Genomic DNA, 17925 nt, shown 5'->3' with positions numbered 1-17925 from the left:
CTAGTGATGAAAAAAGACACAGAAGTCCCAAACAAGAAAAACCCAAAGAGGCCCACACCAAGATACATCATAATTAAAAAGGCAAAGGTTAAAGACAAAGAAACTTTTTTAAATACATTTTTATTGATTTCAGAGAGGAAGAAAGAGGGTGAGAGAGAGAAACATCAATGATGAGAGAATCATTCATCAGCTGCCTCCTGCACCACACACACTGGGCACAACCCAGCATGTGCCTTCACCAGGAATGGAACCATGACCTCCTGGTTTATAGGTCAATTCAACCACTGAACCACACTGACTGGGCTTTAAATATTTATAGCTGAGTACCTTGACTGTGTAAATGTATGACTCAACAAATTTGTGAAATGGTCACTATCTAATTGTCCAAATCTGTTTTTTATTCATTAACATCATTGTCCATTGCTAGGAGATCAATAACATAAACTGTCAGGTCCCCGAGTCTGTCTGTGTCCATGTTGAAATCTGGGTTGCCTCCCATGCGGGCGCTTGCCCAGTGCAGGAGATGGAATTCCCAGTGTGAGGGAGGAGCTCTGCTCAGGGGAGGAGGGGCCCAGAGGAGGCAGCAATGACTCAGAGGTTTCAAAGCAGAGCCATGAAGAAAAAGATGGTGCTGACCTACAGAAAGAGGAAGTCAGTGAAGGGAAGTGTGTGGGGAAAGAAAGTCCACAGTCCCAGTGGGCCCTGCTTTCCTCTGAGAAATGGAGACCAGTCTTCTCAGCACCTCCCAGGTCTCCCTCTCCCCTGGGGTGGTCCTCCCTGGGACGGCCCCACTGGCTCCTCCAGGCACCAAGGAGAGTGGAGCAGCCTTCACTTACTCATGGGAGCACTTCACAGAGACCATCACCTCACTTCATGTGCCCCACTGAGCCCTTCTGAGCAATGCCCCCCACCCACCACAGACTCAAGATGTCTCATCTGTGTCATCCAATCAGCCTCCTTCCTGGTCCTCCAACCCAGGCCCCACCCCTTCTCCACTCCTCTCCTCTGCCCACCTCCTGAGGACCCTTCCTGTAGCCCCATCTGGTCTGAGCCTGCCTGCTGCACCCCTTCCACCAGTTTCCACCTTCAAAAGAGATCCAAGTTGCCCATCTGATATTCAAGGCTGTGAATGGTCAGGTTGAGCTAAACTCACCAGCCCCAGCAAACACGACTCTCCCTCCACAGCCCAACTCACCCAGTTACCCACACTCCCCTACACACCAAACCACACTCAGCAACTGAGCTGTTTAGAAATTCTGTGTAGTCAGGTGAACGTTGGAGTTTTATTATCAACTAGAGGCCTGGTGCATGAAATTCATGCACAGGGGTGTGTGTCCCTCAGCCCAGCCTGTACCCTCTCCAATCTAGGACCCCTTGAGTGATGTCCGACTGCCCGTTTAGGCCCGATCCCATTAAGATCAGGCCTAAACAGGCAGCTGAACATCCCTCTCACAATTCAGGACTGCTGGCTCCCAACTGCTCACATGCCTGCCTTCGTGATTGCCCCTAACTCCTTCTGCCTGCCAGCCTGATCACCCCCTAACCACTCCCCTGCCAGCCTGATTGATGTCTAACTGCTCCCCTGCCAGCCTGATTGCCCCTAACTGCCCTCCCCTGCAGGCCTGGTCACCCCTAACTGCCCCCAACTGCAGGCCTGGGTCCCCCGCAACTGCCCTTCCCTACAGGCCTGGTCGCCCCCAACTTCCCTCCTCTGCCAGCCTGGTCACTCCTACCTGCCCTTCCTGCAGGCTTGATAGCCCCCAACTGCCCTCCCTTGCAGGCCTGGTCCCTCCCAACTGCCCTCCCCTGCTGGCCATCTTGTGTCCACATGGGAGCAGCCATCTTTGACCACATGGGGGAAGCCATCTTATGTGTTGGAGTGAGAGTCAATTTGCATATTATTCTTTTATTAGATAGGATAGAGGCCTGGTGCATGGGTGGTGGCCATCATGTTTGCCCTGAAGGGGGTCCCGGATCAGGGTGGGGGTTCCCTTGGGGCATAGGGCGGCCTAGGCGAGGGTCCTGTGGTGGTTTGCAGGTCAGCCACACCTCCCAGTGACCCAAGCGGAGGCTCTGGTATCTGGGACTTATTTACCTTCTATAATTGAAACTTTGTAGCCTTTTTTTTTAATATATTTTATTGATTTTTTACAGAGAGGAAGGGAGAAGGATAGAGAGTTAGAAACACCGATGAGAGAGAAACATCAATCAGTTGCCTCCTGCACACCCCCTACTGGGGATGTGCCCACAACCAAGGTACATGCCCTTGACCGGAATCGAACCTGGGACCTTTCAGTCTGCAGGCCAACACTCTATCCACTAAGCCAAACCAGTTTCGGCTGAAACTTTGTAGCCTTGAGTGGAGGCCAGGGCATGCGGAAAGCTTGGCTTCCTCCATTGCCAGGGAAACCCAAGCCTCCTGCTTGCTCTGTGGCCACAGCCATCTTGGTTGAGGTTATTTGCATACTCACTCCTGATTGGCTTGTGGGCATGGCTGGTGGGCGTAGTGGAGGTACAGTCAACTTGCATGTTTCTCTTTTATTAGTGTACATGGTGTTAACAATCAATAGAGCCGGTCTGAATGACATTTTCACATAGTGGTTGCCTTTTTAAATCAGAAATCTTTTCATACAATTTGTTGATTCAAATTTATCCCATTGACTTCGAGCTAAAATCCCAAATATTTGTGTGGTTCACTAGACCTGTGTAACTAGCTTGAGCCTTCTCCTGACTGCTCTCACTACTGACCACAGCTCAAGATCTTTCTGGTCCAAGACAACCCCCCACCCAGCCCACCACCTCTGGGCTTCTCCCTGCTCATGCCATGGGTCAGTCCATGCCTGAGAAGGACCCCTTATCCAGGATCCAGGTTGCATGGCATCTACCTGTCATTGAACCTCATTATCTCATTTCCTTTATTCTCCCAACGGGTACATGAGACTGTAACTGAACTGTCTGCCATCTAAATATCTGTAACATCTGCTTCATTCATCTCAGTCCCATGAGTCCAGGGAAGGGATCCCTGATCTTCAGCTACTCCAGTGCCTGGCCAGTGACAGCCCATGGTTACTGCTCAGTAAGTACTGCCTGATTGCCTGGCCAGTGACGGCCAGGGTTACTGCTCAGTAAGTACTGCCTAACTGTCTGGCCAGTGACAGCCAGGGTTACTGCTCAGTAAGTACTGCCTAACTGCCTGGCCAGTGGAAAAAGGGAAGAGAATTGCGTTTACAGAGGCTCAGGAAAGGGAAGTGTCCTACAGAAGCTCACAGAGGGTCTAGAAAAGGCAGAGTCAGAATTGGGCCAGAAGCTGGGTGGAGTCCTCTCCTGCCCTGTTCCTCCACCCTCCTCACCTGGGACAGCTGTCACCCTCTGGATTTGAGTTTGGCCTGAGGTGGAGGCAGAGCGTGTGGGGACTGGTGAGACTCAGGTGGGTCTCAGAGGTCCCACAGCTTGCTGTCCCCTAAGGCCCACCCTTCAGGGAGGGGCTACTTCCCTTCCTGTGAAGCCACTGATGGGGAACCACTGACGTATCACTTGGGGACTGGACCTTGTCACAGCCCATTCTTGCCTTTGTCCCCCAGGCTCTGTGGAGTTTATGTCGTCTGCACACTGGGGACCATGTGAGGAAGCACCCTGACCCAGAGCCTGCCTGCCCTTCTCGGCCTCGGTAAGCTTTGGGGAAAGGAGAGCGGGGGTTAAAAGCTCGGTAGCCATCACTGGGCTGACAGAATGGTTAAAAGACAGAAGAAAACGTGCATGTGTGGAGTCTCAGGAAAGAGAAGGGCATTCCCATGGTCACACAGACTCTGTGAGAGCAGGAGCTGGTACTTCCTTCTGCTCCGCCCTGCGCCCTGCACCCTCGGGTACTGGGACCAGGGTCACCCTCTGGATTGGGGTTAGACAGGAGGCAGAACGTGGGGGGTCTGCTGAGACTCACATCTGGTCCTGAAGGTCCCGGGACCTGCTGTGTCCTCAGCCATCCTTCAAGGAGAGCAGAGTGAGGCGGATGAGGAAACAGGGACCTGTCACCCGGAGCCGGAGCCCTGTCACATCCGTGCATCCGCTTGTCCTGCTCGGCTCTGTGGACTTTATCCGTCATCAGTGCCACTGGGGACCATGGCAGATAGCACCACAGCCTTGACCTTCATTGTCCTCCTGGGCCTTGGTGAGTTGGTGGGAAAAGGAGGAGGGATGGGGGCCCCTCCCCTCCCAGGTCCTGGCCTTTCGAGACCCCAGGACTCAGGAGGCTCAGCGGGGACTGGACTTCGGGGGGAAGAGACGTGCTCAGCCCCAGGTCTGCCCCCAGTGCTCAGGGGCCCAGACCAGGCCTGGAGCTTCTGTGTGCGGTGGGAGACGGTTCTCACAGGGACTCTCTTCCAGGGCTGTGTCAGGGCCCGTGGGACCAGGTACAGGCAGGTGAGTACTCCCCACCTCCTGCTTCAGCACAGTCAACCCCTGGGCAGCGGGGGAGACACAGGGTTTGGAATAACGGTGAGCAATCTGGGAGGGCCCTGGGAGTGACAGCTGGGGAAAGTGGGGAGAAGGACGTCCCAGACACTTCAGGTCTGATTCTTTTCCAGGAGTCATCCCCAAACCCTCCATCTGGGCTGACCCAGGCCCCATCGTCACCGAGGGGAGCCCCGTGACCATCTGGTGTCAGGGGTCTCTGCAGGCTAGTGCCTACCTTCTGTATAAAGAGAGGGGCTCTGAGCCCTTGGATACGAAGATCCCACAGCACTCCAGCGACAAGGCCGGTTTCCTCATTGGAGCCATGACCCAAACCCACGCAGGGCGGTACCAGTGTGCATATCACACCACTGGGGACATACTCTCAGAGCGGAGTGACCCCCTGCTCCTGGTGGTGACAGGTAATGGAGACACCATGTTCCCTCCCCACTGTGGGCTCCAGGTCACCGGCAAAGGGAATAAAGTATGGCCTCAGGGGACCCCACCCCTCACAGTCCACACCTGGGGCATGAGGGTTACGGTCCCTTTAACACAGACCCTTTCTCCTCCCTTAGGAGTGGGCGGTGCACCCTCCCTCTCAGCCCAGCCAGGCCCTGTGGTGGCCTCAGGAGAGAACGTGTCCCTCTCCTGCAGCTCACAGCTCACATCGGGCCCTTTCCATCTGCTGAAGGAGGGAGGGGCTGACCCGCCCCAACACATGGAAGCAGAACCGAGGATGCATGCTGGGAGGTGGCAGGCCATCTTCCCTCTGGGCCCCATGAACACCTCCCATGAGGGCACCTACAGATGCTATGGCTCTTCTATTTCCTACCCCAATGTGTGGTCACAGCCCAGTGCCCCCCTGGAGCTGGTGGTCTCAGGTGAGGAGCCCCAGCCCTGCTACCGTGTCCCCAGGTCAGTTCAGGGTCCTGTCCCCAGGGGACCGTGGGCTGCAATGGGCTGAGGGAGTACCTGGTGGAGGGCCGCCCAGAGGGGACTCACACCTCCCGGAAGGATGGAAAGAGCCAGAGCCGCTCCCATCTCTGCCTCCTCCTCCTCCTCCCTGAGGCCCAGACATGCTCCCGTGGGCAGAGGGAGGCTGGCGAGGATGGGGCTGAGCAGAAGGAGAAAGGCCAGAGGCGCCCATCTGACCCTCCAGTCCCCAGTCCTGTGGCCTCAGCCTGAGACCAAGACAGGAGTGTGACCAGCGGAGGCCGGATCCCCAGGGAGAGCAGGACCCACTGCTGGGGCTCGGCCTGTCTCCCAGGGGGACTGGGGGGATGGAGATGCTGGGGGACCACCAGGGAGGAGCAGCCCCCACCCCTCTCCTCCCATCCTGCTTTAGCAGCCTCTGAGGAGGGGTCCCCCAAAGGGAGGTCAGGCCCTCAGAGGACTAAGTGAGGTCTGGGGGGAGGTGGTGGGTGTTGGTCTTGGCTCAGCCACTTCCTGGGTAATGGCCTGAGGAGAATTCCTCCTCTCACTGGGACCCAGTTCTCCAAAGGCTGAATACTTCGCGTGCCCGTGTGTGTGTGCGCGTGTGCATGTGTGTGTGTGTGTCTACATGTGTGTGCATGTGCGCGCGTGTGTGTGTGTGTGTGTGTGTGTGTGTGTGTGTGCGCGCGCGCGCGCGCATGCATGTGTGTTGGGGACTCAGGTAGTATCTGAGCCACCTCCACAGCCTTCCGAGGAGCAGCCGTGGAGTCAGGAGGAGAAGCCTCAGCCCTGGTTCAAGTCCCATCTCTGCTCCCGCCCGCCTGTGGGACCTTGGACACGTCTGTTCCTCCGAGTCCTGGTCCATGGGCTGTGGGTCAGGCCCCACCTCCCTCAAAGGGAAGGCCCTCAGAACACAGCCCAGCCCCGTTAGAGCTCAGGAAGGACCAGCCCTCCCTCCTGCCCTCCACAGAGGCACCCATGTGCACAGGCCCCACTGTGGCGGGGGAGGGGGTCAGGCTGCAGAGTGGGACAGGGATCTGGGATAGAGAGGGGCAGTGGTTGGATTTGGTAACAGGTCTCTGCACTCTTGTTCTGGGAAGGACAGAGACAGCATAAGTAATAATAACAACACGTAAGGGAACTGACAGTCCTGGGTTCCAGTCCCAGCCCTGCTCCATCCAGGCTGGGTGCCCCGGGGCAGGTGATTAACCTCTCTGAGCCTCAGTGAAATGGGATGACTGTTGTGAGGGTAAAATCAGTGACAGACCCCAGCATGAGCCTCGCACACAGGAGGTGCTCATTTAATTGCATCACTGGCTCATTCATGATGTCACTCATGTTCAAGGTCTCCAATGGTACCTGATTGTCCTGATCGGGGTCTCGGTGGCCTTGGTCCTGCTGCTCTTGCTCTTCCTCTTCCTCCGATTCCGGCGTCAGAGCAAAGGCAGGACGTCAGGTGAGTAGGGATGACCTGGGTCACAGAAGGGTCCGGGGGGTAAGGCACCAGCCAGAGTGAAACCAAAGAGATGGGAAGGTCAATGGTAAAACCTCCTGCAGCGTTTCCCAAGGGAGATTAAACGTGGACGTGTAAGTAGTCTCGAATATTCTTTTGGCTTTTTCAGCCTTACCAGGTGTGTGGGAACATGTGCAGGTTGTTTTTTACCCCTTAGAATGGCTTTCTCTTCCTTGTGAGGAGGTGGGAGGGGCTGTGACCTTCTCAGTTGTTGGGTCCTCTGCACATCTTAGTGCAGCCCCAGGGGAGGGCTCTGGGGGAGCTGGAGGCTGACCCCACCTTCCCGCAGTGGCTGCAGCGTCAGAGCAAGAAGACAGAGGCCTGCAGAAGAGGTGAGCCCTCTCCCTAAGAACCCGAGCCCCTCCTGTCCGGTCCGAGGCCCCCTCTCAGCCCCCTAACGCTCTGTCTGTCTCCTCCCCCAGCTCCCGCCCAGCTGCTGAGGCCCAGGAAGAGAGTTTGTGTAAGAGAAAGGGGTTGGCGGGGGAGGGCAGGTCCAGGGAATTCGGATGGGCTGTGGAGACCGGGGATCGGTTGGAAATGCTTCTGGGCTTGGTGGTGAGACAGCTCGAAGCTCATACTGTGTGACCTTGGCCACGTCCCTGAGCCTCTCTGGGCCTCTGCCGGGTGAGGTCTCAGGGAATCTTGGCAGGAGATGAGATGGCCTTGTTCTGTCCCCACCAGATACTGTCGCAGAAGACACACAGCCTGAGCGGGACAGACAGCTGGACAGTCAGGTGAGCTCCGTCGGGTCCTGAGCAGGGCGCCCACACCTTGCCCACACACTAAATCCAGTGGACACGGGGCAGTCTGAGCCTCACACAAGGGGCTGAAACCCAAGCCCTGGGCCTGTAGAGGGCGCTTCTAAAACCCACACACAGGGTCCTAAAGCCTCCCTCAGCCCTCGCTGGGTCCATCCTCCCGCCTGGCCCAGGAGCCACACAGGTGCCAGCAGGCTCTGTACACGGCAGGCTCCCTCAGCTCACCCTAGGGAATGCACGGCACTCCGTGAGGGCAGCAGTGGGGTCCGACTGTCCCCCCATGGTGATGGCTCCACGCCCAATTCCTGTCTCACCAGCACCACTCACACCTCCAACCTCCCAACCTCACATCCCTCCTCCCCTAGACCCCCAAAGACATGATGACTGACGGAGGGCAAGACTAGAGCCAAGACCACCCCTCACTGTGTCCAGCAGAGCCCTGGCCACCAAGGCCCCAGGACTGTGTCCTTTCCTCCCTGGCCTCAGGCTTCCCCACCCCAACCACGAGTCTCCATTTTCCCCACCACAGGCTGAAGAACCCCAGGATGTGACCTACGCCCAGCTCAAGCCCTTGACCCTCAGCCAGGAGTCAAGTGCACCCCCTTCCTCCCCATCAGAGGAGTCCCCAGAAGAGCCCAGCATGTATGCTGCTCTGGCCAGGCACTAGCCCAGCAAATCCAGGGAGGTCCCTGCAGGGACCCTAAAAGGCATGAAAGCTGCCACCATGGACCCTCAGCTAGTGACCCCTGCCAGCCTGGAGACCTGACGTGCCCCAGCAGCTCCTGGGACCTTTTGGAAGTTGACTGCTTCCAGGAACTGCATCGTTACACAGCTGACCTACGGACCCCGCCACAGGGACCCCGCCGACTGCAGGATCCCAGGGAACTGCCATCGAGGCAGTAAATACGGAAGTGGCAACCTCGGGCTGAGGGAGGGCCTACTGCCCAGCCATTGTCACTGTGCCCTTAACTGACTGAGCCCCAAAGTTCCCAGACGGGGACCAACCACAGGACAGGACGCAAGGAGGCTGCATCACTGAGGTTGCTCAACTTCGTGTTTCTCATTTCCCAAGACTCAGCCACTTCCTCCCCTGCCTGAGGAAGCTTCTCAGCAAGGAAAAGGGAAGCCTGCTCCCTCCTGACCACTTCTTCATACCCCAGACCCAGAGGGAGGGGCGCCTCTCCATAGGCCACGAACCCATCCCCCACTTCACTTAAATCATGACAGGACTGGGAATCTGCCCATCAACAACTGGTAACCAGCTGTGTAACGAGCCAGTAGATCTTCAGCAAACCAAGGTGGATGGACCCGGATCAGCTCTCAGCTCCCACCCCCTCCTCACCCAGACTTCTTACCAGGGACCAGGGTCAAAAGCAAGAAGTGGGAGTTAACCCCTGACCTCCACTTGCTATTTCCTCTGCATGTAAATGACCATTCATCTGTAAGAACTTCCTGTTTTTTGTTTTATTTATTCAGAATGCTTATCTTTAAACTTAACAAAAATGATTTACACCCTAGCCGATTTGGTTGTGGCTAGAGCATTTGGTTCAGTGGCTAGAGTGTTGGCCTGCAGACCAAAGGATCATGGGCTCTATTCTGGTCAAGGGCACATACCAGGTTGGGGCTTGTGCAGGAAGCAACCAATTCATGTTTCTCTCACACCAGTCTTTCCCTCTCTCCCCCTCTAAAAATTAAATGGAACCACACCCTCAGGCGAGGGTTAACAAAAATTTTGCTTGCCAATAGTGACCAGGTTTTGATTCAAAGAACCTTCCCATAACAGCCTTGGTCTCCTGCTGTGGTGTGAATGTCTTCTCTAGTGCAGCACCCCCCCCCCCCCCCAAGGACAGGCATCTACAGGCTGTGACAAGTACCTACAGTGCTGGCTTCAGCAGCACATACTAAAGTGGACAGCCAGATCAGCATGGCTCCTGAGCAAGGATGACGTGCAGATTCACGAAGCATCCCCTATTTTTTGATGAAGAGCAACTAGACTTTAGGGGGTGATGACTTTATAGTGTGTACATAGATGTTGAATTGTTTTTTACACCAGAAATAAAAGCCCACAAGCATCTGACCAAACCAGGTTAACCAGGCCCCCTGTGCAGAAAGCAGCACTTGACAGGTGTGAACTAGCTCTAAGTACCCTGGTGAAGAACCCAGGCCCCACTCTGCCCAGTTACAGACTATGTTCGGAGCAGGGAGGGAAGGAAAGAGATCACCACAGAGACCAGTTTCCAAGTGTTTTATTATCTGACTGAAAAACTAGACACTCCGCCAGTCCAGGGGGGATGCGGGGACCTAATCCTCCTCCTCGTCATCACCGGCTCCAGCCCCGCCCTGGCCCTTCTTGGCGTTCTTCCTCTTCACGCGGCCTGGGCGGCCACCCCCGTACGGGGACCGGAGGGAGAAGTCAATGTGCTTCTGAGAGTCCAGGCGGACAATGAAGGACGGGATGTTCACCACCTGCTTGCGGACCCTGGAGGGGGGATGGCAGGTCAAGGGTGAGTAGGACCCCACACTGGACAAGACACCTCTCTCCTCACTTGTACCTCAAGCTGACCGGTTGGGCATTGACAACTGCGCTCACACAGCTAAGCCGGCCGGGCCTCCTGACCCTACGGCCTCCATCTAATCTAATCCGTACAGATCCTCTGTGAGATGAGCTTCTTTCATTTCACACAACAGGGAGATGCAGAAGTAACCACACAAGGCCCCAAAGCCCATGAGGTGAGGTGGCAGTGTATAAAGCCGAGATCTGACTTTCCAATATTCTGAACTGTGCCAGACACGGAGCTTCCTTTTCCTGCAGTTTCTCTGCCCTGGAAGCAGCAGCCCGAGGCTGGGCTCCATGAAGTCATTTCCAACAAGAAATGTGACTGAGGCTCTTGCCCCGGGGTCGCAGGGCTAGGGAGGGGCTTAGGCAGCAATTTTGTAAATCAGCATCCTGGCCACTCACTGCATAGCTCCCTCTCCCCCTGCCCCCGCAGTGGTGCCCAATTTACAGAAAGGGCAAGCAGTACCCAAATTAAGACCCGCTGCCCTGACTGGTGTCTTTCTTCACTGCACCAGCCGCCACCCTGAGCCCTGGACTATGGTCCACTGGCCAAGTTAACACCCCCTGTGCAAGAATCCCAGAGGATCATGGTCTGGAAAGACGTCACAAGCGGGCCCCGGAGACAGCTGAGTCCACCCAAGCAAACTGAGGCCCAATGACTTCTCTCAACTGGGGGCACCAGAGCGGTTACCTGTCCAGCTGCCTGCATGCCTGGCAGAGGCCTTCGCAAGGTGTACGGCTCAAGCCGCAGTGACCCTTGCGCTGGGCTATGGGGGGGTGAGGCGGCCCCCAGCTCCCCACAAGCTGTTTGTAGGGGTCACTCAGTACCCTCAAGGTGAGCTCACACCTTTGTCACCTCCAAGGGCTGCACAGGAGACAGGGACAGCAGGCTTAGTGAGAGCAACCTTCAGAAGGGATGGGGGTGGCAGCGGGTGAGCGATTCAGGGAGCCTGGCATAGGTGGTACCTGATGTGACGCTGGCGGATCAGCACACGGGCATGGTGGATGGACTTGGCCAAGCCCAGCTTGAAGACCTGGGTCTGCAGGCGCCTCTCCAAGAAATCCTCGATCTTCAGGCCCAGGATGTAATCCAGCTTCATCTTGCCCTCGTCCAGCACCCCAATGCGGACGAGGCGCCGCAGCAGGGCATTGCCTGGTGAGGGGGGGGGGAAGCATGAGCGACGGTCCCGGCTGACCTCACACTTGATGGGTGCAAGTCCTCCACCCTGAGCTGACCATGCTCGTGGGACAGCATGGAAGTACGAGCTAATTCTGACATAGGAGTCAACATACCAGCCACCACGTGACTCGTGTGACCCTCACACAACCCTAAGGCAGGTTCCTATGGCTACATCCATCTCACCAGGGAGGGCATGTGACTACATACAGCTGTGTCCTCATCTGGAAAAGGAGAGCCTTCCTCAGAGTTGTCAGGAAGGAAATGGACAACTCACTAAAAGGGCTCAGCATTACCTGCAAGACGAAGGGCTGCTGTTATCACACTATGACTCCCCGGACAAAGCATGGGGGTAAGCTAACATTCTGGAGTGAAGAAAGCCCTACCAGCTGCACAGCACAGGCTTAGAGCTAATTAGCACCGTAACACGGACACAAAAGCCCAAAACGTTTGTCCTTGGAAAGATTTAGCTTCACTTCTCCCCCTCCCTTTCCTGTGGCTACATGGCTTCATTTACTAGAAAGTGAAGGTGCCGACTTCCCCTTGCAATTTCCATTTCTACCCTGGAAAACCACAATCCTTGGACACCTACGGATTACCTATCATCTCTGCCACATGACTGTCATCTAACTACAACCTCAAGTTTCACTGTGACTAGCTCCGTGTCTGAGTCCTGAGACCAGAACCGGCAGGGGCCTGCTCCCTACAACCTCTGGGATTAAGTCTCACCCAATACCAGCGTCACTGGGATAGAGGATTCTGAACTTGCATGAGACTGTTAAAGGGAAGCCTCTCTCACCATTTGTTCTTACAGATATCAGCAGCCACCCCTGTGAGGCGCTGTGCAGGTTAAACACATATGAAGATCTTAGAAAAAAGCACTTAGCCAATCCTTATAAAAGGTCAGTCAGCTATTTTAATATTATTGCCACCTTACAATCTGACAAGCACTATTAAAATTTGAGTGTGATCATGTCCATCTTCCACTAACTTTCCATCTCCAAGTAGAAAATTAAGACCTTAAGAGTCTAAATGTCTTCCTGTGACATCCACAAGTCCTCCCCTGTTCAGGCCTTTGCTAAATGTCACCTGAACGTCCCTGACCGCCTTATTTAAGCAGGCAAATGTACACAGCCAAGTCCCCTGCCCTGCAATCCCCATCAGAGATCTCACTGTCTATCCCCTCCAGAACCATTGTCATGTTATATATACTACACAGCTATGGCCAGGTGCCCCGGCTTGGCTGGCATTATTGATTTTGGTCCACAGTAAAGAAAGCTCCATTGTTTGAGTAAAACAAAGTCACTCATAAAGGACAGTGCAGGGATTTGTATCCAGAGCCACTTTCCCAAGCCCCACATTCCCGTTAAACGCCAAGGATCCACTTGTTCAACTTAACACTCTGACCACTGGACTAGCACGCCTAGGAGAACCGCAGTGGCCCTGCACCTCATGGCTGTCCCGTGGGCTCCCACACACACCTTCAAACAAACGCCGTTGGTCTTTCTCGTCCAGCGTCAGCAGCTCCCGGGCAGCCTTGCGGATCTTGGCCAGGGTAAATTTGACCCTCCAGACCTCACGTTTGTTTCGGAGCCCATACTCTCCTGCAAAAAAAAAAAAAAAAGGAGGGGGGGTGAGTTAATGGGCGAACAGGCTGTCCCCACGGACTAGTGCCGAAGCTGGATTGGTGGCTCCGGGGTACACAAACATCTTCCCCAACCACTAAAAGTTCTGAACTTGGGGGAAGAAGGGGACAAACCGCAGAGAACTAGAACAGACAGAGCACGTGGCAGGCCTCACCCACGCGTCAGCCTTCCCCCGACCCCGGAAGCCGAAACCCTGCCTGGGTCCCTTACCGATCAGCTTCAGCTCTTGGTCGAGACGGGATTTCTCGAAGGGCCTCCGCGGGGTCACATAGGTCTTGCGACAAACCCAACTCCGGGCCACCGGCATATTGGCTGCGCTGCTCCGCCTGCGCAAGAGAGAAAGCCGATGGTGAGGAACGCGCGTAGCGCCTGCGCGGTCCCACGACTACGCTAGAATCCCGTGGCGCCCAGAGATCTCGCGAGAACAGTCCCCAAACTTCCAGAACCGCCTGGACGCCACAAAGGTGTAGCCGTCCTGTCCAACCATCCTCATCTCACCGCCCGCCCCAACCTCTTCACTGTTTTTATCCAAGTTTAAGAGGCCCGCGCGGCCTTACAACCCACACCAGAACCAGAAAGCACGTTAACACACCTCAGCTAAGCGCGGACCCGGCAGAGAAAGAGGAGCGCACGCGCCCCTGCCGCGCTTTTATAGCAACGCCGACGTCGAAGACGTCATCACGCACGGCGCATGCCTGCACCAATCAGAGGAGGCGTTGGCGGGCGGCTCCGCTGTGGAGACGAGAGGCGGGGCCAGAGCGGCCTTAATAAGCCGGGGCCCATGGATCTCGACCTGACAGGGACTCGGGGCACCGCCCACTCGAGAATTGGGGACCGTCTTCCGCCCCCTGGTGGTGCCTTAAGTCCGGTCCGCTAGCCTCCGAGTCGGTGTCATGTTGGAGACGTAACCGCCACCCTCTCCGGACCTCAGCCGGCTCCCTCTCAGGGGGCTCACAGCTTCTTCCAGAAGATTCTCCGTGGATTCGGTGAATAATGAAGCCGTTCTTTCCTCAGAACAACGTCACCCCGAAGCCAGCCGGCCCTTTTTGACGCCGGCTGCAAATCTGAGGCGTGAACACGGAACCAGGGGACCCACGGCGTCGCCTCACGTCGCGGCTCCGGCTGCCGGGGGCCGGCCGCCCTCCCTCCGCGGGCGCCTCGTTAGTCCATTGACGGAGCTACACCGGGAACTGCTCCGCGCGGTGCCGGAGCCGGGAATGCGACAGCCCCGCCGCCCCCGGAGCTTAGAGCCTTAGGGGAACGGGAAAATGGCAAATTGAAGGAAGTAAATCCCTTCGGAGCGGGAGCCATGAGGAAAGTAAATTGCCGAGAATGACTGAGGGAAATGGTACTTCCGAGAGGATGGTGCCGGCGGACTCTGAGGAGGGGGCGTTGTTGTTTTTTAACGTTAAGACCCAAGGATAAAAAAAGCTTTGTGCCTATTTCTTTTCCTTCAAGTTTTCTATAGATTTTTTAGAAATGAAAGAAGACAGACACATCGACTTCCATGCCACTCACTGGTTGATTCCGCCTGTGCCCGGGGCGGAGATGAAACCGGCCGCCCTGGCACTTCAGGACGATGCTCTGAGCAGCTGAACCCCCGCCAGGGCGGCTTGGTGCCTCTTTCCCTAAGACAGCAGTTTTTGTGGGCTTTTTCCTTTTTTTTTTTTTGTTTTAATCCTTACCAGAGAATATTGTTTCCATTGATTTTTAGAGAGAGGGAAAGACAGAAACATCAATGTGAGAAAAACACATGGATTGGTAGCCGCCCAGGGCCCCTGGTCCAGCCCAGGGAGGAGCCTGCAACCTAAGTACATGCCCTTGACTGGAATCGAACCCAGGACCCCTTGGTCCGCAGGCCGACGCTCTATCCACTGAGCCAGACGGGCTAGGGCAGCAGTTTCTAGTCTGAGGTTGGTTCCCAGGACCCGGTGGCTGTTCGGAAACCTCCTCTGCATAAGTCTGCTCCACCGTGACACCATTTGTCAGCCTGGAGGAACTGGCAGGTTTTTATCTCCTTTGCCAACTTCTTACCCTCAGGGTTATTTCCTCTAGTCCTTGACTCCCTGGAATAACCCCATTCACACCACAGGGCTTTGCTGTCCTTAGATTAAGTTTAGTGAGCACTTTAAATGTGCTAGGCTTTGGGCCAAACACTGTCTGGGTTTTAAGAATTCTAGTGGCCCATGATTATATTAAAAATAATAGGTGGCATTCTGAAATGCTTACTACACAGGAGGCACTGTTCTAAGAATTTTACGTGAATTAATGTATTTAATCCTCAATACCAGCTTCTGAGCGCTCTCGGAGAAGTTGCCCGGCCTCATTAAGGAGCACTAACACTATTATCAATCGTGTCTCAGAGACCGTCCCGAGGCACCAAAAGGTGGTTAGGAACGTGTGCAGGACTGCCCCATGTGGAAATAAATGAAAACAAGCAGAGGATGTTTATTCAGAGTGAGAGCGTCAATCACCGTCACTTGCATCTTGGCAGACTCCGAGGCAGGCAGAAGGGTTTTATAGTGGCCAAAAGGTACAGTTTTATTTTTGTTGTTGTTTTCTTTAATATTTTTATTGATTTCGGAGAGGAAGGGCGAGGGAGAGAGATAGTAACATCATTGATGAGAGAGAATCATTGATTGGCTTCCTGCTGTACCCCCTTCCTCCCCCTTACTGCAACCCAGGCAGGTGCCCTGATCAGGAATCAGCCGGGATCTCTTGGTTCCTGGATGGATGCTCACCCACTGAGCCACATCACCCACTGAGCCACACCAGGTGTGCTCTGATTGGAGGCCGATGGCCTGGGAAAGCTGGAGGTGGGCTATTTTCATGTGTGCTATCTGAAAACAATTTTTAAAATATATTTTTATTGATTTCAGAGAGGAAGGGAGAGATAGAAACATCAATGAGAGAGAATCATTGATTAGCTGCCTCCTGCACGCCCCCTACTGGGGATTGAGCCCGAAACCTGGGCATGTGCTCTTGATCAGAATGGAACCCGGGACCCTTCAGTCTATGGGCCGATGCTCTATCCACTGAGCAACACCAGCCAGGGCTTGGCTTTCTCTTGATCTTCAGTTGGAACCAGGGACAAAAATTAGGGAAGCTGTCAGTTTCTAATCAAGTCCTGGCCCTTTCGCACTGTTACAGGCATCATTGTTTCATCCATCCGCCCACCCCCGACCCTTCTCTGTACCTGTGTTCGTTTCTGTGTTCATTTGGGTTTTGTTCACAGGTTCTCTCTCAGACAGAAAGATTATAGGAGCGCAGGGACCTCCTCTTTTCATCAGCAACTAAGTGTAGGTCCAGCATATAATTGATAATAAATTATTAAATGTTTGAATAACTACATGCATCATCTACAGAACTTCCCACAACCCCCTCCTTGGGTTTATTTGCTGGAATGGCTCACAGAACGCAGAAACGTTTTCCTCACTAGATTCCTGTGCTCTGCCTGTTCATCTGTCCTTCCCACTAACCCCTGGCAACCACTCATCTTTCCACTGTCCCCATAGTTTCGCCTTTCCCAGAAGGTCATGTCGTTGGAATCATAGTATGTAGCCTTTTCAGATTGGTTTTGTCCACTTAGTAATATGCACTTAGGGTTCCTCCATGTCTTATCCTGGCTCAGGCTCATTTCTTTTTAGTGCTGAATACTATTCCATTTACTAACTGAAGGACATCCCCGTTGCTTGCAGTTTGGCAATTATAAATAAAGCTGCTATAAGCCTGGGAGCACATTTTTGTGGGGTCCTCTAAGTTTTCACTCCTTTGGGTAAATACCGAGGAGCATAGAGAGTATTTTAGTTTTGTCATAAACTGCCAAACTGTCTTCCAAAGTGACTACACCATTTGCATTCCTGGCAGCAATGAATGAAGAGCTCCCGTTGCTCCACAGCCATACCAGTGCTCGGTGGTGTCAGTGTTCTATATTTTGGCCGTTCTAACAGGTGTGTAGTGGTATGTCATTGTTAATTTGCATTTCCACGATGACATATGATGTGGTGCATGTTTTCATATGCTTACTTGCCATCTCTATCTTCTTTCATGAGGTGTCAAGGTTTGGGGCCCATTTTATTTTCAATCCTCACCCAAGGAGTGAGGATATTTTTTTCCATTGATTTCTAGAGGGAATGGAAAGGAGTGGAGAGGGGGAGAGAAACATAGGTGTGTGAGAGACACACCAACTGGCTGCCTCCCAGACAAGCCCCAAGGTGAGGTGGGTAGAGACCAAACCTGCAACCCAGGTACTTGCCCTTGGACAGGGACTCGAACCTGAAACCCTCTGGCGCACAGTCCAGGACTCTAACCACTGAGAATACTGGCCAGGGCTTGGGACCACTTTTTTAAAATATTTTATTGATTTTTTTACAGAAAGGGATAGAGAGTTAGAAACATCGATGAGAAAGAAACATCGATCAGCTGCCTCCTGCACACCTCCTACTGGGGATGTGCCCGCAACCAAGGTACATGCCCTTACCAGAATCGAACCTGGGACCCTTAAGTTCACAGGCTGACGCTCTATCCACTGAGCCAAACTGGTTAGGTAGGGCTGGGACCATTTTTTAATCAGGCTCTTTGTTTTCTTATTGTTGAGTTTTAGGAGTTCTTTGCATATTTTGGACAATAGTCCTCTATCAGATGTGTCTTTTACAATATTTTCTCCAAGTTTTTAATTTTAATGAAGTCCAGCTTACCAATTCTCTCTTTCATTGATCATGCCTTTGGTGTTGCATTAAATGTCATTGCCAAACCCTAGGCCATTAGGTTATCTCCTAAAAGTTTTAAAGTTTTATGGTTTTGATTTTATATTTAGATCTATGATGCATTTTGAGTAAATTTTTTTTGGTCAGGGATGTAAGTTATGTGTCTAGATTTTTTTGTGGCCTGTTGGT

General features: G+C 54.0%; 2 protein-coding genes across 2 annotated transcripts; one reads left to right on the top strand and one right to left on the bottom strand.

Annotated features, from left to right (window-relative positions):
• The first annotated feature begins 3586 nt into the window (after nt 1-3586).
• Nucleotides 3587-8864, top strand: LOC307115935 (leukocyte immunoglobulin-like receptor subfamily B member 4). Its single transcript, XM_079799500.1, has 10 exons — nt 3587-3667; nt 3977-4165; nt 4381-4416; nt 4581-4868; nt 5022-5327; nt 6725-6835; nt 7182-7224; nt 7315-7352; nt 7574-7626; nt 8180-8864. Exons 2-10 carry the CDS (start codon nt 4117-4119, stop codon nt 8315-8317), a joined length of 1062 nt encoding a protein of 353 aa, XP_079655626.1. The 5' UTR covers nt 3587-3667; nt 3977-4116; the 3' UTR covers nt 8318-8864.
• A 1016-nt stretch (nt 8865-9880) lies between these two features.
• Nucleotides 9881-13665, bottom strand: RPS9 (ribosomal protein S9). Its single transcript, XM_079799521.1, has 5 exons — nt 13623-13665; nt 13241-13356; nt 12866-12988; nt 11174-11360; nt 9881-10129 (listed from the first exon to the last, which is right to left on the bottom strand). Exons 2-5 carry the CDS (start codon nt 13335-13337, stop codon nt 9952-9954), a joined length of 585 nt encoding a protein of 194 aa, XP_079655647.1. The 5' UTR covers nt 13338-13356; nt 13623-13665; the 3' UTR covers nt 9881-9951.
• Between the last annotated feature and the right edge of the window lie 4260 nt (nt 13666-17925).

This window comes from Cnephaeus nilssonii, assembly GCF_951640355.1.
Source record: "Cnephaeus nilssonii genome assembly, chromosome: 20".
NCBI lineage: Eukaryota > Metazoa > Chordata > Mammalia > Chiroptera > Vespertilionidae > Cnephaeus > Cnephaeus nilssonii.
Note: the sequence above shows the minus strand (reverse complement) of the source record. Positions and strands in the feature narration are given on the sequence as shown.

What these genes read in the sequence shown, in the direction of transcription:
- LOC307115935 (XM_079799500.1), top strand. Translation starts at nt 4,117, where the DNA reads ATGGCAGATAGCACCACAGCCTTGACCTTCATTGTCCTCCTGGGCCTT. An exon ending in CATTGTCCTCCTGGGCCTTG is followed by an intron (nt 4,166 to 4,380) that starts GTGAGTTGGTGG and finishes ACTCTCTTCCAG; the next exon opens with GGCTGTGTCAGGGCCCGTGG. An exon ending in ACAGACAGCTGGACAGTCAG is followed by an intron (nt 7,627 to 8,179) that starts GTGAGCTCCGTC and finishes TCCCCACCACAG; the next exon opens with GCTGAAGAACCCCAGGATGT.
- RPS9 (XM_079799521.1), bottom strand. Translation starts at nt 13,337, where the DNA reads ATGCCGGTGGCCCGGAGTTGGGTTTGTCGCAAGACCTATGTGACCCCG. An exon ending in CCAAGAGCTGAAGCTGATCG is followed by an intron (nt 12,989 to 13,240) that starts GTAAGGGACCCA and finishes TTTTTTTTGCAG; the next exon opens with GAGAGTATGGGCTCCGAAAC. An exon ending in ATCCGCCAGCGTCACATCAG is followed by an intron (nt 10,130 to 11,173) that starts GTACCACCTATG and finishes TCCCCCCTCCAG; the next exon opens with GGTCCGCAAGCAGGTGGTGA.